The sequence below is a fragment of the Rattus norvegicus genome, chromosome X, assembly GCF_036323735.1.
Source record: "Rattus norvegicus strain BN/NHsdMcwi chromosome X, GRCr8, whole genome shotgun sequence".
NCBI lineage: Eukaryota > Metazoa > Chordata > Mammalia > Rodentia > Muridae > Rattus > Rattus norvegicus.
The window spans coordinates 34,175,668-34,203,377 of NC_086039.1; the positions used below are offsets into that span (position 1 = coordinate 34,175,668).

The following is a 27,710-nucleotide window of genomic DNA, read 5'->3' on the forward strand; positions in this document are numbered from 1 at the left end:
CTCCAATTGAAGGAGATTTACATTCATTTATCAATCATAATAAAATGAGATCTACATCTGTGTCTTTTTTAAAAATTGGAACGTCTTCCCGGAAGACATGCTTTTTGTTCTAAAGCAACAGTCACACTTGGTGCATGTTCCAGCCACTCCAGCGCTGCTCTCAGAATGGCAGCAATTTGAAGTACAAATCCTAGTCACAGGGATCTGTATGACTGCTGAGTCACGAAGCTGTGACCATTAGTGCCATCCAGACCTGTTTGTAGTTTGGGGCTATTTTGGCCAAATCTCACAAAACCTTAAGATTTATACAAGGGCCAGGCACCTGGCACATGCCCATAATCCCAGCACCCAGGCTATAGAAACAGGTGGATTAAGAGTTAACATCATACTTGGTATCAGGCAGATTTGAGACTACATGAGTCCAGATGAGTTGAAAAGAAATGCAAACAAACAAACAAGCCAAAAATGTTTAATGTAAGAAGCACACAAGTGAAGAAATCCAGGTCAGCATACTTGCATAGATATGAAATACATATGTTGGGACACTGACTCCACCGGTGCTGATCTACATTTGGAAGGAGAGTCAGGAGACTTTCCCACTAATGATGATGGTGAGTATGATGTCAACGACGTTTTTTACAGGTGAGGTTTGGGGATATAATTGCTAAGCACCATGTTGCACCTATAGCAGGGGGCTATCTTATTCAATCTTCACAATAAAATGCTTCCTAAAGTAGGAACTATTTTTACATCTTTGATATTTACAGATGAGAAATCTAAAGACTAGCCATTGAGGGATTCATTTCAGACCACTAAGGACCAAAGAGTGAGTTTTCCATGTCATTCAGCTCCAAAGTCAACTTCCCTAGTTATTGATGCCCTGGGCTGCACAAAGTAAACTCAAGGGGCAATAGAAAGCATTTGTTGCTTGGTGTCCTTTGAATTTTCAAGACAGGCTTTCTCTGTGTAGCCCTGGCTGTCCAGGAACTCACTCTATAGATCAGGGTGGCCTTGAACTCACAAAGATCCTTCTGTCTCTGCCTCTCAAGCACTGGGACTAATGGCATGCACCATCGTACCTAGCTTGCTAGGTGTCTTGATAAGAGAGAGAGATTTCCTATAGGGGGTTGGCTTTTGGCTGAAAGATTCCAAACAGGAGTGAAGAGGGGCAGAAACAGTTTAGCAACTGGGTGTATTAGCAGTTGTAATTTGGAGATGAAAGAAACAAAGCTATAAAAGAAAGAAGGAAACGAAGAAAGGAGAAAGGAAGGAAAAAAGAAAACTGTAAACAAGCACAGTGCCAATGCTTACAATGCCAGCACTTGCAGATGAAGACAGAAAATAAGTTCAAGGTCATTTTTGGCTCTATATGGAATTCGAGGCCAGTCTGAGATAGTTAAGAACTCGGCTTTTAAAAAAGGTAGTGGGTAGGGATGAGGGTGGGAGAAAGGGGAACAGCTTAAGAAATGGCTCAGCTACTAAGAACACTGGCTGCTCTTCCAGAGGACTTGGGTTGAATTCCCTGCCCCCCGGGGGGGCAGTTTATAACCTGTAATTCCACTTCCTGGAGCTCTGACACTCTCTTCTGCCCTCTACAGGAACTGGGCATGCATGTGATATACACATACATGTTCTCTGTGCTCAGGCTGTTGGATTAACAACAGGGACTAAGCCAGGCCTGGTAGCACACACTTTTAACCCCAGCACTCAGGTGCTAGAGGAAGGATTCTTGAGTTCCAGGTTAGCCTAATCTATGAAGCAAGCTCTAGGACAGCCAGAGCTAAACAGAGACACTCTGTCTAAACTGACGAAACAAGACAAATGACAAGACAACAGCCTCAACAAATTCAATAAAAACCAGGAACCACGTGTTTCATCAACTGTCACAAAACAAAAATCTTGTGTCCCAGGGTACAGTCTTTGGTAAACATTGTAGCTAAGTTGCTGCAGAATGGGGAGGTGTGCACTGATGCCCTCGAGAGCAGAAAGAGCAAATGCAAGCTTGTCCACCAAGATCCCTACATCTCCAAGATCTTTCTGTGGAACTTTCCATCAAAGTCCTGTGCAAGTACTCATGCCTAGCAAGTAGGGTTCTCTTCCCACCTGAGAACACTGCCCCATGGTGAAAATATAACCTGGTTTTTATTTGTTTTGTACAAAGCTCGATTTAGTAGAAACATTGGTGAAGGTTTTTCTTTTCCCTTGTGATGGTTTGAACATGCTTGGCCCAGGGAGTGGCACTATTGGAGTAGGTGTGTCACTGTGGGTGTGGACTTTAAGACCCTCATCCAAGCTGCCCGGAAGTGAGTCTTCCACTAGCTGCCTTCAAATAAAGATGTAGAACTCTCAGCTCCTCCTGCACCATGCCTGCCTGGATGCTGCCATGCTCCCACCTTGATGATACTGGACTGAACCTCTGAACCTAAAAGCCAGTCCCAATTAAATGTTGTCCTCATAAGAGTTGCCTTGGTCATGGTGTCTGGTCACAGTAGTAAAACCCTAAGACAGCCTTGTTTCTGATTTTGGATGTATACAACAAAGTCTGATTATTAGCAAGGGTTTCCTTTTTTGTTTTGTTTTTGTTGTTGTTTTTACATTTATTTATTTAATGGGGGAGTGCATGCCAAGAGGACAATTTGTGGGAGCCTATTCTCTCCTGCTATATGGGTCCTTGGGGATCGAGTTCCGGCCCTCAGCATCTTTACCTGCTTAACCATCTGCCGGCCCTATTTTTATTTTTTCTTCCTAGATCCACATCACCCCTCACCTAGGTTATTGTGATACAGTATTACCTTTTTCTTGTCTTTTTTAAGCGAAGTGTCAGGTAGCTCAAGTTGGCCTTGAATTCTTTAAATAGCCAAGGTTGACCTTGAACTCCTGATCCTCTGGCCTCAGTTTCTTAAGTATTGAATTAGGTGTGAACTACCCTGTCCTGCTAATTTAATCATTTACATTGCAGAGTACATTTTACCCCTAATACAAATACCCCGGGAGGCTGCCACAGTTTAACATTTTCTCATTGCATATGCATATATTTTAAAAGGTTTATTTTGTGTATGTTCATCGCCTGCTTGCAGCACAGGATCCCCTGGAAGTAGAGTCACAGACCGTTGTGAACTGTCTGGTGGGTGCTGGGAACCAAACCCGTATCTTCTACAATAGCAGTAAAGAGCTCTTAACAGCCCAGTCTTCTCCAGCCCACCTCCCCATTGCAGAAAGGCATGGGGTGGCAGCAGCCATTCTCTAGATACCCTTGCCTTGCACTTTTATTGGGGTTACAAAATTCCCTGCTTCCCTGCACATTCCAGTTTCACCTCCAGGCACCTTCGCTTGTTTTTTTATTTTTTATCCTTTCCTCTCTTGGTAAAGACCATATTCCTTCCAAGTTCAACTCCAGCTCCAGCGGAACAAATCCCCTTCACCTGCACTTTATGTGCGTCTCTTTCTGCTTCTCAGGACTAACCACCAGCGTAACAAAACCTGACTCCTTTGGAACCAGAGCGGGTGGGCTTTACAAGGAGGAGGCGGAGTCTTAAACTCAGTCTGGGGCGCTGATGGGTGGAGCCGCGGAGAGAGGCGGGGCCTAGAAGCACCTCCCAGGAATTTAGATTAGTATTTTAAGGGGGTGGAGCTAGGCCTTAGCGCCTTGAATTCTGGGCAAGGGGTGGTGCTAAGGCAGCCGGGAGGTCCTGAGGAGCAGAGGCCGGAGTTTCCGGTGGTGGAAGAGCTCGGGTGGCCGCTTTGGTGAGGAGATCTTTCCTCAGGCCATGGTACCTGGCTGACTAGCTGAGGCAGGAAACCTCCCTCTTTCCTTCTCCGGTCCGCCGTGGTGACTGCGGCGGCTTCATTGAGTGTATATTTTCTCAGGCCTGGCTGCCTGGCTGACTAGCTGCAGGAAGAAAGCCCCTTCCTTCGGTCTCGGGCCGGTCCTGGTGGCTGCGCTGAGTGGGCTCCCGAACACCAGGGAGGCTGCTTCCACTCAGAGGAGACAGCGACGGCAGTATGGAGGTGGTGGGGCCTACCGCGGTTCCACAGAAACTGAGGTACAGGAGGTGACGAGTTGAGGCGATCAGAGCCTCCGCTGCGCGCGTGGGAACAAATATTAATCCGCTCTCCCTGGCTGTCCCAGGCTGCCGGAGTAGTTCAGGGATGCAGGAAGGGAGCAGGAGGAGGGTTGGGGAACGAAGCGATGGTGGCTGGAAGGTAGCACGGATAGCACGCTTCCTTCCTCCGCCTCCAAGCGCTGTCCTAGGTAGGCCTGAGCCGGAGGGTGGCGGGCACTCACTCTGTGTGTTATGTGTGCTTTTCAATTTTCCAGCCGTAAGAAGTACATGGCTCTCCGGAAGAAGGAGAAACGTAAGAAACGACGGCAGGAGCTTGCTCGTCTGAGAGATGCAGGTAGTAGAGGCCTTCTCTGTTCTGGATATGAAATTGCTCCCTCTATTCCTGCCCCGCCCCCCCCCAATATGGCCGCAAACATGCTGGCTTTAAATTCACTATGTAGCTGAGGATGACTCTTTGAACTTCTGATCCTCCTACCTCGGTCTTCGAAGTGTTCGGGTGACAGAGGTGCAGCGACCATGCCAGGTTGCATTGGATCATTTCATGCATGCTAGGCAAACACTCTACAATTGAGCTACACCCCCAGGCCATGCAACTGCGCTCTCTTTCCTGCCCAGACTCGAGGTATAAAGCTCATCTATGTAGCCAACCACCATGCATTTTGGCCCTCACATGACAAAACCCGATATTTGATGTGTTAGATCTATAAATTTAGTGGATGTGTAAAATTAGATGTTTATAGAATGATCGAGCACTTATAAATGCAAGCAAGTGGGTTGAAGTCAAACAGAAGTACTAGATTAAGATAGTTGCCAGCCATACCACGGAGACTGTGCTTAATAGTACTTGAGAACTAGTTCAGGAGAGGCAGGGCTTAACATTAAGGATGAAAAAGAAAAATAACAGTAAACTGTTGTTATTGATGACAAATTCCTCCTCTTTTAAGCCTGAAGCTGATCTGTTGCAATTTCTTAAGCTCACTTCATTTGTCTCCTCCCACATGTCTCAACTGGTAATCCTTTAATTAATTGTTCCCCATTCAAATTTGGACTGTGACTAGAAGGTATAGACTTTTCTTCTATTAAAACTTTTTTTGCCAGGTTTTTTATTTATTTTGAAAAATATTCCAGTGTACACAAAGTTGAAAAAAATAGAACACTTAAATATCTATGAGTACTTCCTATAACTTTGCAAAATTGTTAAATATTTGCAGGCTCTCCTTCCTTCTTACTTTCTCCCTCTTCCTCCTCTCCCCTTTTTGTTTTGTTCTGAACCTGTTGTACAACCATGTCATTAGTATCATTACGGAACCATTTTTTTTAAACCTAATGTGAGGCTAGAGGGATGGTGAAGAACACTTAGCCAGTGCTGTTGTAGTATATGCCTTTTATCCCAGCACTAAGGAAGGAGACTCAGGGGGATCAGAGTTCAAGGCTCAGCGTCTATGTGGTAGCTTACAACTACTATTCTTTTTAAGATTTTGTGTTTTGAGATAGTATCAATAGCCCTGACTGTCCTGAGAAGCAAACTCAGAGATCCATTTGCTTCTGCCTCCTGAGTGCTAGGATTAAAGTCTTTACCACTATGCCTTAATTTTAGTTTTTTTTTTTAACCATATTGTAAAGGTTAAATATTTATATATTTTTCATGAATAATGACCAAGGATTGTGAGACTTCATTTAATAAAACATTTGAATTTCTACAGAACTGTCACAGAAAGAAGAGGAAGAAGATCCTCTTGGTGAAGAAAAACGATTAGAAGAAGAAAGGTTGTTGGAGGCAGAGAGGTCAGTACTAACTGAAACACTTAAAGTAAACTTATTTTATTATAAAATTATCTGTCTTTACCAACTTGTAGAGGCTTTTCATATATAATCTTGTAAAAGATGGGTTTTAGAAAATAACCTCTTATAAACTAAATCCCTCCTGACAGGCTAAAGTTAGGGTTTTTTTTTCTTTCTTTTTTTTTTGAGACAAATCTAGACTAGACTCCAACTCAGGATCTTCCTGCCTTAGCCTACCAAATGCTGGAATTACTGGCATGTGCCATTGTACCTATTTTGTTGTAGTTGTTTAGTAGAAATATTTTTATTGCTTTTGCTAATTGGTAAATAAACATATGTATATTTTAGTGTTGACATAAAGACCTAATTCTAATGACACTATGGCATATGTTGTATGGATGTAGCATAATTGTTTATTCATAATTTTTAGTCTTTGTAGCTCACCAGAGTGGGGATGGTATGGTGTTGAGAGCTGCTCTTGCTATGGCAGCAAGAACCATCTAGAAGTAGCTGCTCCAATTGTGTCTGTAGTCAGGGAGCAGGTACTTAGCTTCATTTTTCCCTTTCCCTTTACTACTCAGCCAAGAACCCCAGTCCACAAGATGGTTCATTTAGGGTCAGTTTTCCCTCCTCAGTTAATACTCCTGGAAACTCCCTCAACAGATATGATCAGAGCATAGGTGATTGATTACAAATCTAGTCAAATGAAGGTTTTCAATGAGAATCTTGCACTGTTGGATGTCTGGGACTTATTGATTTAAGGTAACATTACCTTTTGGGGTGGGGAGAGGAGTTGTTGTTTGTATGTTTGTTTTATAAGCTCAAATTAGCTTAGAACCTGTAATCCTGCCTCATCTTTTCAATTGCTAGGACCATTGGCATATACCACCTGGCTAGTCTGTGCATTTTAAACGTTAGTTTTCTGATTAGGCTCTTAAAAAAAAACTGGCATCTTTTTCTATAAACTTTAAGTTTATATTCTATAGAGTCAAGGGATTCCTGTGATTTGCCTTTAAACAATTAAACCTCTGGGAAAATGTTTTGTGAGTTGTGAGCATATCTTTAAAAGAAGGAAAGAAGGCTCACTGTTTCAGAACACTTATTTTGCTGTTTCAGATTATCCAAGTGTGGTTCCCAGCACACACATGGTAACTCACAGTCATCTGCAACTCCTATTCCCTCCGTCTTTTCACCTCTTCTGCCCACCAGGCATGCACATGAGACTCATCTCTACCTGCTGGCAAATGTTCATTCACATACAAATAAAGCAGAGGTTTTAAGACAAGATGAAATGGAATTATAAAATCAATTAGTAAATGTACATTCAGCCAGGTGTGGTACACAACTTTCATTCCAGCACTGGGGAGGCAGAGGCAGGTGGATCTCTGTGAGTCTAGCCTGGTCTACAGTGAGTTTCAGGACAGCCAGGGCTACACTCTGTCTTGAAACAAATAAAAAAAGAAGAGGATGAGGAAGAAGTAATGTTTGTGGGAAAAGAATGCATACGCATCACAGATGCAAATGCTTATGAAAGCTTGAAGCAGTGATCATAACTTATTTTTGCCCAGGAAGATAGTTGTTCTTTCAAGAGCCACACTCCCTTCTTCACTGCTTTGTAGAAAATATGTCTGGATTTCCATGTCATATATGGGTTCCCTGTCTTCTCTACATTCTACATTAATTCCCATTTGTTTTTACTGACTGTCATTATATTAACAGGCAAAGATTACATGAAGAATGGTTGCTGAGGGAAGAGAAGGCACAAGAAGAATTCAGGGCAAAGAAGAGAAAAGAAGAGGCAGCTCGAAAACGGAAGGAAGAACTAGAGGTAGGGAATTGAGTATCTAGTTCACTGAGTGCTTAGCTGAACTAAGTCTCTTTAAGAGCTGTTTGTCAGGAGGTCTGATTGATGGCTCAGAGGTCAAGAGCACTGGTTACTCTTCTAAACAACTTGGATTTGATTCCCAGCACCTTCATGGTGGCTCACAACCATCCATAACTCCGGTCCCAGTGTATCCAATGCCCTATTCTGGCTTTCGAGGCACTAGGCATGCATATGGTGCACACATGTAGATGTAGGCAAAACACCAATATACATCAAGTAAAATAAGATTATTTAATAATAAAAAAACAGGTGTTTATTATGGGGTTGAAGCGATGGCTCAGTAGTTAGGAACACTTGGCTGCTTTTCCAGAGGACCTGGCTTCTGTTCTCAGAATCCACATATGAGCTTCAGCCTGTATGCGCAGGGACACTCAGACAAATAAAAAGACAAATAAAATCTTTTAAAAAGTTGTCTTTCTTGGAGTATAGAACTCAGTTACAGAGCTCTTGCCAGGCATGTGCAAGGCCTCGGATTCCTTCCCCAGCATGTGTAAACAAAAAGAGAGCTACATTAGTTAACAAAAAAATAGAAACTGATATTGTCTCTTTTTCCAATGAACAATCTTTCTAAAGCTTTTCAAATAATGACTCTGTAAGCCATGTGTTTTTAAGAATGGATTAAAAAATATTAACCTTCTCTTTTTCCTTTAAAGAGAAAGTTAAAGGCAGAATGGGAAGAACAACAGAGAAAAGAACGAGAGGAAGAGGAGCAGAAACAACAAGAGAAGAGAGAAAGAGAGGTGACTTCTGTCATAGGAGGATAGAACCCTGCATATCTTCTTACTGTGCACGTGTGCATGTAAAGGATTTGCAGATTCAGCAGTGCGTGTTCAGGGCTTGCACATGGTTTTATTTTTTGCTCATGCTCTGTTCATTTGGAAAGAGTCAGTTTTTGTTAGAAATACTACATTAGTTTCCAAATGGTTTTCTTCTTTGTGTTGTGCAATGACAGATACCTTTACCCAAAGTACCTTACTGTTTATGTTAGAGATGGGTGAACATTTTCCTTAAGTGGTAGATCATATTTTAGGCTGTGATGTCTGTATGGCTTCTGTGTACATCTAGCTCTGCCAGTATACCTTTAAGCAGACATAGATAGTATGTCTATGAATGGATGTGTCTTTGTTCTAGTAAAACATTTCTGTAAACTGGGCAGCTAGCCCTGCTTTTCACTCTGTACCACTCTATATCAAGTGTTACCTTTTCCTGTGGTTCTGTTGTATATGTGTTGAATTCATCATAGAAGAATAGTATTGTGGATAGTTCCCATACTTACTTAATTCATAAGAGACTTAATAGCTAATGAATATAGCTATTGATAGCAAGATTTAGTTTAACAGACATTAAGGAATTAAGAAATTATTTTGTTATTACATCCTGGTATGCTATCTAACTTTATTGTCAGAGCAAATGACAGTCATTTAAGAAATTCTTTGAGAAACCTGTGCCCACTGTAGGATACTTGCTACTGTCCTTTTCTTACATGTTTTTCTCCCTATCTCTTAATGCTTATGCTTAAATCTTTGTTAAAACCTTTCCTTAATAATCCCCACCATTGCTTAAAAAAAGAAATTCTGTATTGTATATGTATATCTCGTATACATTTTCTGGGATTCTTTTTAAGATTGGTTTGTTTTGCTGCTGGCCCTCAACAGTGTATTTCAAATATAACACACACAGTTCATCTTGCCTTGACTGGTTCATGAGGATATTGTTTCCCTTTATCATCACTGAATTTAAATGCGTGACATTCCATAGTCATTCATCTTATAATGAGGAGAGATATGTTGATGTTCTAGGCATGGAAAAGTGGCAGCAATCTCCACAATCAGGTTTGTGTCTCAGGTGGCTATCCAATGCACATTTTTGGCACCATTGTTTGAGCACTGCCTTCAGATGAGGCACCATCCAGGGGCACAAAAATTGTCTGGAATGTTATACTTTACAAAGATGAATCAATTCCTGTTTTTTTCCCCCATTTTTATTAAATTGGGTATTTCTTACTTACATTTCAAATGTTATTCCCTTTCTTGGTTTCCAGGCCAACATCCCCCTAACCCCTCCCCCTCCCATTCTATATGGGTGTTCCCCTCCCCTTCCTCCCCACATTACCACCCTCCTCCCAACAATCATGTTCACTGGGGGTTCAGTCTTGGCAGGACCAAGGGCTTCCCCTTCCACTGGTGCTCTTACTAGGCTATTCATTGCTACCTATGAGGTTGGAGCCCAGGGTCAGTCCATGTATAGTCTTTGGGTAGTGGCTTAGTCCTTTGCAATTCCTGTTTTAATAGTAGATTATTCTTCAACTTTCAGGGATCTGATAAAAGCTAAGACTTCTTCTGAAAGTGTTTCTTTTAAAGGGAGTTTGGTTAAGGCAAAGTGGGTAAAAGGAAATCCATTCTAAGCATATATAAAGGAATACAAGATGGTGTGTTTCATTTATGTGCTTGGACAGAGACAAAAAGCAGTGAAAAGCACACAGTCTTAGCTCTCCCTGAGTGATTTTCCTGGATGGGAGGTAAGTCAGCAGAGCAGATCATACAAAGCTTATAAAAAAAAAATCAAAACTAAAAGGACAGTGGTATGATAGAATAATAGGGGTCAGGATACTTATTTGAATTGCTGGCCAACAAAGTTCCTGAGGAAGTGATGTCTGAGATAATTAGCCCCTGAGTGTAGAAATATTGGGAGGAAGGGCCTGGCGGTACCTGAACATTTGAGACTGGGGCAAGAGCATGGGAGACAGTAGGATGGAGCTTGGAGATACTAGGAGGATCAGAAGGGGCAGATCATAATGGAAAATAGATTCTTATACAATACATCCTTACCACAGTTTCCCCTCTATCTACTCCTCCCAGCTACCCCAACCTCCTTTCTCTCCAGATCTACTCCCCCTGTTTCCTCTTCAGAAAAGAGCAGGCCTCCAAGAGAAAACAGTCAAACAAAATCCAAACAGAAAAAAATCAAGATACGTTAAGACAAGTTGAAAGCCCTCATAGGAGGAAAAGAGTCCCAAGAACAGGCAAAAGAATTAGAGATACACCAGTTTCCATTCTGAGGAGTTCAACAGGAACACCAAGCTAACAGCCATAACATGTAGAGGACCTGATGCAGACCCATGCAGGCCCTGCGCTTGCCACTTTAGTTTCTGTGAGCCTAGGTTGTGGTGGTGCATACTAGTAGGATTTGCTGAAGGAGGCAGAGGCAGGAGGATTAAAAGCCTCTTAGATTTAAAGGAGTTTGGTTTTATTTACCATACTCTAATGAGAGTTTTTAAACAAGGAGTGACTTCAACCTGTTAGTAATGTTACTTTCAACAGATTATCCTAATTTTTCTACAAAGAACAGGGGCCAGAGAGAAAATTGGATAACTGATTATAATTTGGGTGATAATGGTATTTAGATGAGGTCAGACCTTCAAACAGGTAATAGGACTCTAGCTGGCAAATTCTGTGGAAGGAAGAAGGAGCCATGCTAACGTTAAGGTGTTTTGGTTTTTTAGTTTGTTCGTTTGTTTTACACAGATGGGCAAATGGCAGGAAAGGTTCCTGAGGATATTTAGGTTGGGTGCTGGGGGTGAGTGGATGGAGGAAATGAAGAGGTCTGTTTTGTGAGTAGGGTATAGCTTAGTGGTAAAAGTAGAACCTTCAGTTTGATCTCTAACTCCCAACGAAAACTAAACCCAAAAGAACCTCTTTTGATCACATTAAGCTACAATGACTCTCTTGGTGTTTTATTTAATTTTGTTTTGTTTTGTTTTGTTTTTGAGACAGGGTTTCTCTGTGTAGCCTTGGCTTGCCTGGAACTTATTTTATAGACCACGCTGGCATCAAACTCATAGAGATCCACTGTCTCTGCCTCCGGAGTGCTGGAATTAAGGGCATGCACCACCACACCCAGCTGCTACAATGACATTTAAGTTGCCAGAACGAGACAGACTTACTAAGTAATCCACTAGACATACTCATATGTATGGTTTTGAGGCATTAAGGAAGCTAACTTTATATGTATTTAAAACAAATTAGTTAGAGGTTTATTGAAGCCTTGTTGGACTTCCTATATAATTTTTCCTAAGTCCTAATTACTACCTCTCAGATGTCATGTTTTTGCTTCTGTTAAATATTTGTGATGTTTAACCTAACTTAAAAAATAATCATTAATATTTCACAAACCAGAATGTGGTATTTATGTACAAATATGTTGCTAAAGCTATTATGACTTAAACATTTGCAATGTGCTCTATTCAAATTTTGTATTTGAATAAAAGTTCTAAGCTATATATCTTTTGAAAACTTTTTAGGAGATATATGCTTAGAAAGGAAATCAGAATCAGAAGCCTTTTGTATGTGTGTTCACGTGTGTGTTGTCATATATGAGATTAATAACTAGAGAAACCCAACATGACTTAATCTGACATCCTGGTTTTCATTAGTCCTATGTTTACACCACTTATAGGAAGCTGCGCAGAAGAGGCTGGATCAGGCTGAAAATGAGGTATTTTCAAAAACTTCCAAACTAGCAGTGGCACATTCCAGTCATCCTACCCCTTGGGAGGGGGTGGAGGTGGGGCTGAAACGGGAGAATGACTACAAGTTTGTGGCCAGCCTGGGCTACGATAGAGAGACCATTGCCTTAAAGAATAAATTTTGAGATCGAGTGATATTTCATTAGAAAACAGTAGTTTAAATAATTTGACTTTTGTGGTACGTGGTTTTGATTATTTCTGGATACCCAGAATCTCATTTATAACCCTACAGTTATATAACAACAGAAGACAATTGATGTGTTTGTTATTGAATCATCTCATGGGCTATACTTGTATCAAGTACTTAAAATGTATGTAAGTGACATCACATACTACTGGTCCCAAATGGCTAGCTAACCCACCTTGATTCAGAGTAATTTGTACTTCTTTCTGGTGGCTCCCTACATCCATGGACCCTTTTGAGAATAGATGGACAAAAGAAGACCTTTGTGACTACGTCTGGTAACATTAAGTGAGTCCCCCACCCCCCAATCAAGAAAAATGAGTAGGAGCCAAAATAGAAATACAGCTCATGTTTCTGAAAATTGCCTATAAAGTCTTGATTCCTTATTGAATTTAACTACACATGTCTATATATGAAACCATTTATGTTCTGATTAAAATAATTTGGCTACTTGGAGAAACTCTTTCATGGACTTTTACATCACCAGTAAAGTCATGGTTGTTTTTAACAGTTGGAAAATGGTGGCACCTGGCAGAACCCAGAACCGCCCACGGATATAAGAGTACTGGAGAAAGATCGAGCCAACTGTCCATTCTACAGTAAAACAGGAGCTTGCAGATTTGGAGATAGGTAATGGATTTTGCTTTGTGTGAGAATGAACTATGGAAAGTGTCGGGGTTTTGGAAGAGGCATAGATGTTAGTCTGATATGTTTATAATCAGGTATGTGGTACTCCCTTGCCCTGCTTACTAAATAGGCTTAACTGAGTGAATCCTTTGCATTCCATAGCCTTGGAAGACTTTTTTTTCATTGAAAACAGATTTTTTTCATATAATATATTCTGATCATGGTTTCCCTTTCCAAAATCCTCCTAGATCTTCACCCAGCTCCTTATCTACCAGAATTCACACCCTTCTTTCTCTTTCTCATTAGGAAATGAACAGGCATCTAAAAATCTAAAATAAAAACAAAACAGAATAGGACAAAATAAACAGAAAAAAAACACACACACAGATATACAGACACATTCTCACATATAGAAATCCCATGCATAGCATACACATATATGCATATACACACATAATATATATGCAAATATATATAATATGCAATATATATGCAAATATATATATGCAAAGGACCTGTAAGGGTTAAAAAAACAAAACCTAAACCAACCAACCAAACAACCCCAAACCAATGTCCGAAGTATTATGAAACAAAAAAAAAAACAAAAACCCTCTGAAAATACCATTGGGATTGTTTTATGTTGGCTGCCTACTGCTAGGCATGGGGGCGGTCCTTAAGTGTGGTTTGTATGCCCAGTGAGACTTTAGGAGGACCATTTGCTTGTTGGTTTCATCCATGCTCACATGAGTCCCAGGAGGACAACTTGGATAGGGGAGTTACATATTGGAAATGATTAGAATAGTCAGAAACATCTTTTCAAGAGTAAACCTGTCTCCTAAGTAGTCCTTTCCAATTTGGCATGGGTATAGGGATGTTTATGAACGATGGTATTGTAGCAAGTAGAGGAACAGGCTCTTAATTCTCTGCTGTCAGTATGTTCAGCCTTAGGAATGGACTCCTTGGGCTTTGTGGCAGTAAGAAAGTTTACTTAAACTCTCTCCTTCTTAACTCCTTCATCAATGAAATTAAAATGATGCATAATCTCACCTTTTCGAGGTGACTTGGCGACTGAGCTGAGCATGGTGAACACACAGGGCTGGGTGCATGGCTCCTGAGTTTTCATCACTTTCATTGTTCATTATTTTTGTTGTTACCATTGTCATTTTTTGATAATGGTCATGCTTCCTGTCATCCAACTTCTTTTTTAAAGGTAAGATACATAGAGATGTAGTATTGACGTCTTCAGTTATTTAGCAAATAGTTGAAACCTACTATATGCCAAGTAATGATGTTTTATACTATGACTTTATGTATAAATCAAAGTAAGCAAATGCTTCCTAACAACAGTAAGCAGATCTGTCGGAGACATAGTCTAATTAATATTCCCCACTCTGTGGGAGAGAAGTGTTATCTGAATCTTTGTCTTTCTTTTTTTCTTTTTTTTTTTGTTTTTTTTTTGTTTTTTTTTTTTTTTTTTTGTTTTTGAAGTCTTACTGTGTAGTGGGCTTGGAACTTGTAGAGATTCATCTCCTTCTTCCCAAATGCTGAGATTAATGGTGTGTGCTACCATAGAGCCCAGGCTGGCTTTGAACTCTCCATGTAGCCAAGACTGGCTTTGGACTTTTGATTCTAAAGTGCTGAGATTATAGTTGTGACCACCATGCCAGCTTATTATTTGTTTTTTCAAGAGCAATAGCTTTAGGCTGGAGAGATGGCTTGGCAGTTAAGAGCATGTGCTACTTTTCCTGAAGAACTAAATTCAGTTCCCAGCCTCTGTATCTGGCTTGGCAGTTAAGAGCATGTGCTACTTTTCCTGAAGAACTAAATTCATTTCCCAGCCTCTGTATCTGGCAGCTCCAGGAGATCTGACACTTGTTTGACCTCTACAGGCAACTGTACTTATGCATACCCCCGTAACACACACAGATACACATAATTAATCTTATGTGTAATTAATCTTTTTAAGAACTAAAAGACAATAGTAGTTCCCAACCCTGGATACATAGTGGAATCATGTAAAAAGGAAAAAGGCTAAACAAAATCACATCTCACTTCAGATTGAGTAAATCAGAATTGTAGAGACATGTGAGAGTTTTGAGATGCTTTCATGTATTTCTGTGTGTTCCAGAATTAATGTATAATATGTAATACCTTGTAGATTGGATGGCTAGAATTGTAGATTGTCAGCATATCTGTAACTCGGAATCTGGTAAAGTAGAAAGGGCTTCTGAGAGTCTGGGGAACTGAGGGAAGGAAGCTACCTTCCTTTACATACCTTTAGAAGTATTTTTCTAAAAACAATTCAGTCTCAAAAAGAAATAATAAAACATGGTTTAAGAGCCAGTGAGATGTCTCTGTGGGTAACGGTGCCTGCTGCAGAGCCTGCTGACCTGACTTCAATCCCTGGATCTCCATGGTGAAAGGAGAGAACTGACTCCTCCTAGTGGTCCTCTGACTTTCCCATTTGTGCCATGGCATTGTGCATCCACACACAAAATAAATAATGACCTGGATGAAACACCTCCCACTGAAGAACAATGGTGGACAGATGGCCTAATGAGCCCCAATTTGGTTCACATTTGCACGGGTAGTTGAACCAAATTGCCTTTAAGGTTTTCCAGCTGCTCTTCTTTATGATGTATTTCTAACACTGCCTTGAAATGTAAGATCTGTGAAAGCCAGATTCAGGGTTTTCCTGTTGGGTATGAGAAAAGGATAGGTATATTAAATAGTTTTATGAAAACTGATCCTTGTGAAAAATGGAGTGGCCTTTCAGGTTCTCAGATACTGTCTCTCACAGTCATTCAAAAAAAAAAGACCAAAACAAAACACAGACAGTAATCAATTACTTATCCATGTCATAGGCATATGGAATTTTTACCATCACAAACTTCAAAGTGTGAGAACAACTTGGCTATTTGCATTGTTCAAGTAATGAGTTGAGGCATAACATTGTGTGAACTCAGTAGTTCTGAAAGCCAAAGCTGTCTTTTCAGACAAATACACTGTTCTGCTCCCCTTTTGTAGAGAGGCCAGGTCACTTACTTCAAGTGACATAACTGGGTCATCCGCATTACGGTTGGTGATGCCAGAGAAACATTTCCACTGCTTTTTCTTTCTTTCTCTTTCTTTTTTTTTTTAATGAGGTCTTAATCTATAATCCAGGCTGAACTGGAATTTGTCCTGAGTAGCTAGGATTATAGGCATGTAAACACCATGCCAGGCAGAGAAATATTTCCTTAACCTAAGCATTTTTTAGATGTTTACTTTTGTTAAAATTTTTGGTCATAGTTTATTTTTTACTTGATAACTTCATGTCTATAATGTATTTTGATCATATTCACCTCCATTACCCTCTTACCCCCAGGATTCCTTCTTTCCAGTACATCTTCCTTCTCTTTTAATGTCTTTTCTTTTTTAAATAACCCACTGAGTTTAATGAGTGTTCCTTGCATATGCACGAGTGTGATGTTATTTACTAGATTATTGGCGAATTACCAGTGGCAACATCCCTAAAGTCCCCTCTCCCCAGCAGCTGCTGACTGCCATGTCATGGCCTTTAAGCACCTTTCCCCTATCTATGCTAGGATATTGATGGGCTTGATTGCCTTGCTGTGAAGAGACACCATGCCCAAGTTACTCTTATAAAAGAAAGCATTTAATTGGGACCGGCTTACAGTTTCAAAGTGTGTAGTCCATTATCATCATGGTGGGAAGCAGATGATGGAACATTAGCTGAGCACTTTATTTCCTGATCCAGAGGCCACAGGGAGGGGCATAGCTGATATGGGCTTTTGAAACCTCAAAGCCCATCCGCAGTGACATACCTCCCCCCTATGAATCCACACCTTTCTAATCCTTCCCTAAACAGTCTACCAACTAGGGACTAGACAGTCAAATACATGAGTTCATGGGGTCCATTCTCATTCAAAGCACCACATGTTTCAAAGGTAACCATAGTTGCTTTGAGCTCATGAATGCAATGGCTATGTTGTATCTAGGAAACAGTGTTTCACAATGTTCAATTCCATCCACCAGCTCCTATATTATTCCTTTCCTTCTGTGATGTTCCCTGGGCTTTGGAGCAGTTTAGAGGTGAGCATTCAACAGGCACTTATTCTTAGCACTTTGGCCAGTTATTAGCCACTGTCCATTACAAAAAGAAGTTTCTCCAACTAAGGTTGGGAGCAGCAGTAGTTAGGTGCTAGGCCACAGAGATACCTTAATTACAACTTTGTTGTTGCTTTGCGACAGGATCTCACTCATCATGTGTGGCCCAGACCTTACTGTGTAGACCGGGATAGCCATTGTCCAGACCAGAGCCATTGTACCCTTTTTCCACTTCTTTCTCTTAAAAGTTTGTCTTACTGATATCTAATTGGAACCCAGGAAAATTTTATGTAGGACTTTGAACTGTGTCATCCCTCCTACTGTTTCACTTTCAGGAGAAGGGAGTAAATAAGAAAGTGAACTCATAGGATTTTTAAGAAATTACTCGGAAATAGTGTAGTTAGCTTAACCTTGTTCCATTTTAAACTATGAAAAGAAATTGTTCTTCACAGTTATTAGATACCTTCAGTGAATCAAAATTAAGTTATATTTATTATAGTCTATAATTCACCACATGCCAGTCACATGACTTGGCAAGGTGTGCTGCTTTAGGGTTCAGCTGCCTTGGTGGATTAGATTCTTTTCTTTTGCTGGGGTAAAATATCCAGCAATTTAAGGGAGAAAGTTTACTTGGCTCATAGTTGCAGGTTTCCAGTCATCACTGTGGGGAATTCAAGGTAGGAGGCACTTGAAAGCAGCTAGTTAAGAGCGGAAAGCAGTGACTTAATGCATGCAAGCCTGTGCTATTTGACCTTTTCACAGTTCAGGATCTCCAGGATCCTCTGCCCAGGGAATAGTCCCACTCATGATTAAGGTGGCTTTCCCCACATCAATTAAAGTACCAAGGCAGTCAATGCCTCACAGACATTCTCAGAGGATAACCTTAGTCTAGATAATCCTTTATTAAGACTCCTTTCTCTGATGATTCTAGATTCTGTCAACTTGACAGTTACTACTAACCATCACACTTTGCAAAGTGAAAAAGTACAAGTACCATCAGCCCCACCAGATTGTTAAGGATAAGAGTGGAAAAAAATATTCAAAAATGCATGAAACTTTAAAATGCTGTATGTAGATAAAATGACAGTACTCGAGTAACTGGAAAATTTTAAATTACTATATTGTATCTTTTAAAAGTAGATCTTTAAAATTCTATCTGTCTATCTATATCATCTGTCTGTCTGTCTGTCTGTCTGTCTATCTCTTTTTGAGGTTACCTTATAAGACCTTATATGGTTGGCCTGGAACTTACTCTGTAGATCAGGCTGGCATGGCATGGTCCACCTGCCTCTGCTTCCTTGCTGGCGGGATTAAAATGTCTACTACTGTGCCCAGCTTAAAAAGACATTATTGTATGTGTGTATGAGAGGTGTGTGTGCGTGTGTGTGTGTGTGTGTGTGTGTGTGTGTCTGTGTGTGTGTGTGTGTGTGTGTGTCTGTGTGTGTGTATGTGTGTGTGTATGTGTGTGTGTGTGTGTATGTGTGTGTGTGTGTGTGTGTGTGTGTGTGTTTAGGAGGGGGATATGGAGATCCAGGGATCAAATCCAAATCATTAGGCTTATGCAGCAAGGGCTTTTACCCACTGAGCCATCTCACTGGTCCAGATCACTAAATTCCATAGCTATGAAAATTGTATATCTGTCACATGACTGGGCCTTCCTTTGCTCAATAGTTCAACATAGAGAAATCTCTTTGAATGTATTCAAAGGCTCCTGGGTGGTATATGGCCTTGGAAACCATTCCGATTCTTGTATTTCAATGAGAAACCAGCCAGTTTTAGAACATTTTTCTTGGGTGCTGTAACTGGGCTTTTAAGCAGCGTTCATTGTCATATAGTTAAATCTAAACAGCTGTGTTACTTGAGTCTTGATCTTGGAGTTAATGGTATGCTTTTAATGTGTGATTTTGTTATTGGACAAATGAATTCATTTTTCTTTCTTACGCAGGTGTTCACGTAAACACAACTTTCCCACATCAAGTCCCACCTTGCTGATTAAGAGCATGTTTACAACGTTTGGAATGGAGCAGTGCAGGAGGGATGACTATGACCCTGACTCAAGCCTAGAATACAGTGAAGAAGAGACCTACCAACAGTTCCTAGACTTCTATTATGATGTCCTGCCTGAGTTCAAGAGTGTGGGGAAAGTGATTCAGTTTAAGGTGTGCACAGACGGGGACGCTCGCTGGGTTGGGGCTGACACATCTTCTGAAATAAGCATACACGGGCAGAGCTAGGGCTCAGGCTCTTCACTTCTCATGTTCCATATAGTCCTGCTCTGAGGCTGAGCATAGTTAACTTGGTAAACTTTGCTTGGTAAACATCACTTGCTTCTCTTCCTTTCCATTCCCTACCCTGGGCAATGCTATGCAGATACATTAGACATCATAAGCAGTGTTGCCATGTTTTCTGAATGCTAGAGCCTGGGTTGGAAAGGAGTCTTCTTCAGTGCCTTTGTGTTGCAGCTCTTTCCAGAAGTTGAATTCACTGTCAGGCCTGCTGTACCTAGCCATCCAAGCCTTCACTTAGCTGCTGTCTGTGATGGACATGGGTCCTTTCCTTTCCTCGTTCAGCACCTCACCCAGACATGCTATATATACCAGCATTCAATTTCACTCACTGAGGACAGTGAGATGTGTCCCCTGCTGTTCCAGGGACTCAGTGGGTAAATCCTAACATATAGAGCTCTTACCTTGTCTGTGATTTAATCATATCTGAACCTGAATGACTTTGTTATGTGAGAATAAGGGAACTATCCCTTATTTTAGAGAAAAGTAGGAATAAAGCCATGGGTCTTTTTTCTTGCTGTCAGAAATGAAAGTATACAGTTGGACTAATCAAGTGCCATAGATATTCAAGAAATATAAGATTACAATCTGCTTTCCAGACTTAAAATATATTCTTTAAAATTTGTTTTCCAAAGAAGGGGAAATAGAATATAACATAGTATTATAAAAAGAAAGGAGGAACTAGAAAAGGGGGATTAAATGAGGAGGAAAATAGGCTTTTTGTTTTAATAACATTTTATTTTAAAGGTGGTGGTGGTGGACACCTTTGATCCCAGCACTTAGGAGGCAGAGGCAGGCAGATCTCTGAGTTTGAGGCCAGCCTGGTCCTCAGTATGAGTTCCAGGACAGCCAGGGTGTACAGAGAAATCCGATCTCAAAAAAAAAAAAAAAACAAAAACAAAATATATAATAAATAAATAGATAAATAAATAAATAAATAAATAAATAGCAGATAAGCAAATAAATAGGCTACACAAAGAAATCCTACCTCAAAAACCCCCAATAAATAAGTAAATAAATAAATAGCTAATAGATACAGTTTAAATTTCTTTATTTTTCTTTTTTTTTTTTTTTTGGAGCTGGGAAAGTTTAAATTTATAAAAAGTAAAAATTTGTTTTCCTCTTGGGCTGGAATGATGATGATTCAGTGAGTAAAGTCACTTGCTACCAAGCCTGACAGACCTGAATTCAGTCTTTAGGATGGTAAGAGGAAGAGAACTGACTGTTGTAAACTGTCCTCAGACCTGCACATACACGTACAAATAAACGTAAAAGAAATGCTTTTTTTAACTTTTTATTTCTGTGGCATGTCCTTTCCTCCCTTCTCACTCCTTTGAGCAAAGCATAAGCACTAAAGTGGAAGCGCTCGCTCATGCCTGCACTGTTCACATGGCAGCAAACACCAGCCAAGGAGGCAGTGTGCTTTGCTCTTCTGATAGATGTCACTTTACTTCTCTGTGCCTCTTCCTAATCTCAAGTGACACTGGTTTACATCAGTGGTTTCCCACATATATAGCCCTTGGATCCTGCTGCTTCTGTGATGTAGCAATGTACAGGCTGGGCAAAAGTGCAGTAGCACTTTTTATTTTGAGATGGGCTCATTCTGCAGCTCAGGCTGGCCTGGAACTTGTAGTAGTCCTCCTGCCTCAGCCTCCTTATTACTAGAATTTTAGACATGTGCCACTAATCCTGACTGTATTAACTGATTTTTAAGGTCCCTAGACATGGGTGACATGGACTCCTGAGGCCCTTTAGTCTTCCTTCTAAAGATGGCATTACAAATTGAGTAGGATCCTGTCCCGCTTTGGGGACATCCTGAAGCAAAACAGAATAGCTTCATTTTGAAGATAAAAGCTAAACCCTAGTAGGAATATTTAAGGACCTTTTTATATGTCATTTAAGAATTAAATTTATAATTTTTGAAGGCAATGATCAATTATTTATCCTTATAGTAGGAGTAACACATATGAACATGAGGTATTACTCTCAGCTACATGATATAAATTCTACTAATACCAGATCAACTAGTAAAGGTAAGCTGAGAGCAGCACATGTACAGCATAGTGAAGTAGAAACTCATAAATCAGCATGCTCCTGTTTAGGCAGACTAGAGAAGGCCTTACATCTACAGAGATGGCTTTGTAAATGGGAGCTTGCAAGCACTGTGGATAATTATGAGCAGGTATATAAATATGATGATTTGATATGTATAATATATAGTAGTTGAATCATTAAGCTTGTATCATGTGAAAAAGAATAAAGAATACTATCTATATAAAAATTGTAGAGCCAGGCATGGTAGCACTCTCCTTTAATCCCAGCACTTAGAAGGAAGAGGAGGATCTGTGAGTTTTAGACCAACCCAGTCTACATAGTGAGTTCTGGACAACTGCAATTGAGTTAACAAAAACAAATTGGGAAAAATCTGGACATACTTTGCTGGTATTGCTTTGTACCTTTAAAATTCTGAAAGTATTTTTGTGAGATAGACTTTCTCTACAGAATTTTAAAGGTACAAAGCAATACCAGCAAGTGTGTCCAGACTTTTGACATTGTGACATAATGCCGTCTATAGAGTTCATGGCCTAAGAACTACAATTGTGTTAACAGAAGCAAAAATAAATTGGAAAAAATGTATAATGTTTTAATTAAGTTTATGATTTTTGTGTTTGGCTACATTTCTGTCAACTCATAGTCTACAGGAGGCTACATGTTGGCTATATATTCAGACACACTTGAATATTCAACACACTTGAGATATATATATATATATATATATATATATATATATATATAAAACTTTATATATATTTTGGCTAGTATATGTTTATGTATATGATATATTTTCTGGCATATATGTATGCCTATATGTGTACATGTATCTGTGAAAGTCTATATATATATACATAATATATATTCCAAATAGAAACATATACATACATACATACACACACACACACACACACACACACACACACACACACACACACACACACACAAAAAACAAGTTCTCTTAACTGCTAAGTCATCTTTCTAACCCTTGTATTCTGTTTTTATGTACATTTTGTGTACATGTTATGAAACCTTTTATACTTAATAGGGCTTACAAAGCAGCAGACAAGGATCAACAGAGACCATGCAATTGAGGTCTGTAATGTTGTTAGGTACTTAGATCTGCCTTGAATTAGGAAAGTGTTGCCTGTCTTGGACTCTGAGGGACTATTTGCATGGACAAAATGCAAATTGCTACTTTTGAATACTTGTGTGTGTGTGTGTGTGTGTGTGTGTGTGTGTGACAGAATTCTTCTTTGTTCCTTAGGTTAGCTGCAACTTGGAACCTCATCTGAGGGGCAATGTATATGTTCAGTACCAGTCGTAAGTATTATGAACATACACACATCTTCATGTTTCACCATTGTTTCTTTGATGTCTGTCACTGAATATGTAGCTTTCCTATGCATGATACTTTTCAAAATGTCAATATGAAGAGCTCATAAACAGGCAAGATTTGAAAATAATACACTTTTATTTCATTCTTTGTGTATTTCTGTAGTTTTGATTCTTTTATATAGTATAATCTTCATAACTAAAATAGAAACTGAATAAGGGCTAGTTGGAATAGAGTAGAAAATATCAATCTAAGGTTCAAGGGGTTAAAGCTCCAAATAGTGTGCATTTGACCAGATAGCAGTGTAGTTACTAAGTCATTCCTGCATGCATTGCCGTTTCTCTAAGCAATGCCATGGCTAATGGCTTCCACTAGCCATTGTAGTAAGAGCAGCAGTCCTAGCTGAGAAAACATAGGTTCTAACAAAGGGAAACACTTTTGCAGATTTAATTGTCAAATCTTGCAGATTAAGAAGCCTTAACTCTAGCCAATTTCCATGTGACAAAACTTTTCAGAAGTCAATGACAAAGGCCTCTGAATAAACTAGAATGTGGGAATCTGAATGCTCTGAGGACTACCTAGGCAATACAAGAACTGAATTCCTACAGTAAGTGGACAAGGGGGCTAATTCAGAATAGGTTTGCTATGCTTATAAGAGTGACTATAAAGCACACCCTTTGATTTTTGCTTCCAAGGGAAGAAGACTGTCAAGCAGCTTTTTCTGTTTTTAATGGACGATGGTATGCAGGACGACAGCTTCAGTGTGAATTCTGCCCAGTGACCCGGTGGAAAATGGCAATTTGTGGTAAAAGCCAATGTAGTGGCACCCCTCCCCCATGGCTGCACTATACAAAAGGAATCTTCATAGGAAGAAAACAATATTTTAAAGGGATGAATCACAGTTTTTGTCTCATACCACAGATGAGTAGAATAGTTATATAAAGGACACCACAGTTTAGATCTGTAACAGGCCTTTGGTCACTATATGGATGAAATAAATGCCTGAAGTCACAATATATTGGCGACAGAATTCCAACTTGAATGTCAGTCTTCAGATCCTCAGTCTTGGGTTCAGGGTGTGACAGTGCAGCATCTAACTAAAGATACCCACATTATCCATGTTGTGGTTTCAAAGGTGTTTTCTAATCATTGGCTTTCCTCATTTGAGCTGTTTGTTTCAGTCTCGATCCATAAGGAATCTTCCATCATCACCACCACAAACATTACCTATGGCTAACATTTCCCACGTTACTTGAAGTAGGTGTGGATCAGTTTAGTTGTACATTGGGTGCTCTCAGTTAAACTGACTCAGCTGAGAGCGGCTGCCAAACCAGGAAATGAATCACCACTGCAGAGAGTAACCAGCTTCTTTGAAGCTCTTATCATTTTCTGATTTCTAAAAGACTGCCTAGCTAGATCAGTCTGGAAGCTCCCCAGCTGAAGAGGTGTGCTTCTGCCTTCTCCCTGGGTTTTTCTGCTCTTCCTTCCCAGGTGCTTAAAACTTGAGTAAAAAATATATAATTTGTTAAGCAAGTCTAGATCTTTAGCAGCCTTCTCTCGATGGATGTTGTGAATTAACAAACACTTACTATGATGGACCTGGATGGTGCCACCTTCTGTTCCAAAACTTGTCTAGGGAGGCCAAGACAAAAGGGTTGTGAGCTCAAGGCCAGCTTGAACTATATAGTGAGACCTCTTTTTGAAATAAATAAACTAATTTATTAATTTAAATAGTATTTTTAAAAAAGGAGGAGCTGGAGAGATGGGGATCTGATAACCTCTTCTGATCTCTATGGGCACCAGGCATATACATGGTGCCCATACATAAATGTAGGCAAAACACTGATACACATAAAATAAACCTTAAAAAGGTTTAAAAATAAATTTAAAAAATTGGACAGTGATGGTACACATCTTTAATCCCAGCACCCTTGAGGCAGAGACAGGTGGATCTCAGCAAGTTCTCGACCAGCCTGGTCTATAGAGGGAGTTCCATGACAGCCACAGAGACCTTGTCTTGAAAAACAATCTCTCTATATATAATAATATGTGTAATTTTCGAATTCCTTGCTTAGGAAAATGAAAACCACCATTATACCCTAAGATTAAGGTTTGGGCAAATAAACAAGATGGTAGTGTGTTTGCTTTATAGGCAGTTAGTTTTGCAAGTTTTTAGAGATGCAGTGTGATTCCAGTGATATGCTTCAGTATAACTGAAACCTCCAAAACAGGAGTTTTATTTTATTAACAACAACAACAAAATATAAACAGCTTTAGTATCTTTCTTGTAACTAATAACTTTTTTGTCTCATTATTGACTTCTGGTATATCTTCTTTAGAGAGATCTCTATTTAGATAGCTACCCATTTTTAACAAGTTACATCTTTTTATTATTCAGCTATATAAGTTCTTGATAGATTCTCTATACTAGTACCTGATCACAGAGGTCATCTGCAAATTCTTTCAGCCACAGAAGTTCCTTTATTTTGTTCTCTTTCTTTGTGTGTGTGTGTGATTAGAGATAGGACCTCATGTATCCCAGGCTGGCCTTAAACTCACTATGTAGCCCTGGCTGACCATGAATGTACCACTATGCTTGGGTATTATGTTATTCTTATTATGTAAAGAACATTGAAGGATTCCCCGACCTATGTTAGACCTTCTTCAGAGTAGTGTATGCTTTCAGAAAAAAAATTCATCTTCAGACTTCAGAAAAAGCATTGTCCTGTACAGTGATAATCGCTGCTTCTTCACTTGTCCTCACAGGCTTATTTGAAGTACAGCAGTGTCCAAGAGGAAAGCACTGCAACTTTCTTCACGTGTTCAGAAATCCCAACAATGAATATAGGGAAGCTAATAGAGACATCTACCTGTCTCCAGATTGGACCAGCTCCTCCTTTGCTAAGAGTTCAGAGAGGAGGGAAAGGGCCAGTCACTATGATGAATACTATGGCAGGTCAAGAAGAAGGAGGAGTCCGAGTCCGGGCCTCTCCTACAAGAGAAATGGTGAGTCTGACAGGAAGAGCAGTAGTAATCACAGGGTGAAGAAATCTCACAAACATGGAATGAAGAATCGTGAGAGGCACAGTTCTCGGAGTAGAAGAAGAAAAAGAGATCACAGTCTAGGCCCCTGGAGCCAGAGCAGGAGGAGCCGCCATAGCAGGAGCCGCAGTCACAGTCAGAGCCGCAGCAGGAGCAGCAGCCGGAGCCGCAGCTGTGGCCGTGGCCGTGGCTGGAGCCACAGCCGTAGCCACAGCAGAAGCCGGAAACGAAGCCGGAATCGGAGCCGGAGCCGGAGCCGGAACCGGAACCGGAACCGGAACCGGAAACGCAATCAGAGCAGGAGTTGGAGCCATAGCCATAGCCATAGCCGGAGCTCATCAAGGTCCAGAAGTCCTGGCAGGAGGAGGTCAGGTAGTAGAGACAAAACCACCCAGAGTCCCAAATCTAAATAAACTTGGTTGTTTTTAAACATGTCTCTTTTTTTTTTATGGCAGCTACTCACCTGTATAGACTGATGATGCTACCCAAATGCTATGTAAATCATACTTTTTGATAAATTATACACACACACATAAAATTATTTGTAACCCTAATCTTGAGAACATCAGTTAATGCTGCCTTGCCCGCCCCCCTCCTCTCTATCTGTGTGTGTGTGTGTGTGTGTGTGTGTGTGTGTGTAAGTGTACCATAACAAGTGTGGTACTTTTAGAGGTCAGTTACACAGTGGGATCTAGGGATTGAACTGAAGTCATGAAGCTTTTACACCAAGGACCTTTACTCACTGAGACATCTTGCCAGCCCACCTTTTTTCTTAGGAGTCCATACCCTTTATTTTTGCTTTATGCATATGGGTATTTTGCCCGCATGTAGCTATGTGTACCATTTGTGAACCTAGCGCCCATGGAGGCCAGAAGAGTTTGTCAGATCCACTGGACTGGAGTTATAGATGGTTGTGAGCTGTCATGTGGGTCCTGAGACTTGAACCCAGATCCTCTAGAAGGGCTCTTAACCACTGAGCCATCTTTCCAGCCTGACATACTTTATTTTTTAATTCAAAGGTTGCATATAGCTTTGATATTTTCACTCAATTGTCTCATTTCATTAATCTGATTCTTAAGTTCCAAAATTCTTATTTTTATGTACTACATAGAGTAAGTGCATCTACCAGTGGATTTGACAATGTTCCAGTTGTTGGGTTTTTAAAGGTGACCCTCTTAGATTTCCTTAATGATTTCTTAGAATAAACTATATCAAGAAAGGTAATCTAAATTTCCTTTCAGGAAGACTATAAAAAAAAAGTCACTTTAACCTTATAGCTCCCACAGCATAGAATTATTACTTTGATATTTGCTAGCTTGGCAGGTTTTAGGTATTGAAGTGCTTGTTTTTATTATCACTATTTTTTTTTACTTACCATTTTTCCTATTAAAATATTGTATTTTATCTTTTCTATATGTACAAGTTGATTTTTCTCCTCTAAAACTTATTTCTTGTTTCAAAGTGTTGAAGTACCCATTTCTATACTTCTCTTTCCCCATATCTAGAGTTCTGCCCTCTCCTGGGGTCTGTCAGGTTACATCTTGAATAGTGTGTTGTGAAAGATTTTTATAGAGGTAAAGGAGTTTGTCATTTCCCAGAAAATTAGAGTTGTCGTCGTTGAACACATCCGCTGTTAAAACTGCCCTTGTGTAACAATCATGAGTGGTCAGTGAAGAGAAGTGAGTGTAGGCTTATGTGCATTATTCTTGCTTTCCTAGATGCTTCTCCTTCTCAGACTTTCACTGTCATGCTTTGGGCCTCGAAATTTGCATGGCATTTAGCAATCTGACATTTGAGAATTCACTAAAGATGCATACA

General features: G+C 40.1%; 1 protein-coding gene across 2 annotated transcripts; it reads left to right on the plus strand.

The window, feature by feature from the left end:
- Positions 1-3,611: 3,611 nt before the first annotated feature.
- On the plus strand, positions 3,612-26,322 carry Zrsr2 (zinc finger (CCCH type), RNA binding motif and serine/arginine rich 2). Of its 2 annotated transcripts, XM_006256887.5 has the most exons (12): positions 3,612-3,744; positions 3,868-4,043; positions 4,319-4,398; positions 5,768-5,849; positions 7,566-7,674; positions 8,385-8,471; positions 12,187-12,225; positions 12,952-13,070; positions 19,123-19,336; positions 22,782-22,837; positions 23,546-23,655; positions 25,617-26,322. In XM_006256887.5, exons 2-12 carry the CDS (start codon positions 4,003-4,005, stop codon positions 26,303-26,305), a joined length of 1,626 nt encoding a protein of 541 aa, XP_006256949.1. In that variant the 5' UTR covers positions 3,612-3,744; positions 3,868-4,002; the 3' UTR covers positions 26,306-26,322. The 2 variants fall into 2 exon arrangements, with proteins under 2 accessions (XP_006256949.1, NP_001414218.1); NM_001427289.1 differs by having other exon boundaries at positions 3,699-4,043.
- The last annotated feature ends 1,388 nt before the right edge of the window (positions 26,323-27,710 follow it).

Excerpts from the sequence above, each read along its gene's own strand:
- Zrsr2 (XM_006256887.5), top strand. The coding sequence starts at position 4,003 with ATGGAGGTGGTGGGGCCTACCGCGGTTCCACAGAAACTGAG. Across the intron at positions 4,399-5,767 it reads TGCTCGTCTGAGAGATGCAG|AACTGTCACAGAAAGAAGAG; the intron begins GTAGTAGAGGCC and ends GAATTTCTACAG. Across the intron at positions 22,838-23,545 it reads GTATATGTTCAGTACCAGTC|GGAAGAAGACTGTCAAGCAG; the intron begins GTAAGTATTATG and ends TTTGCTTCCAAG.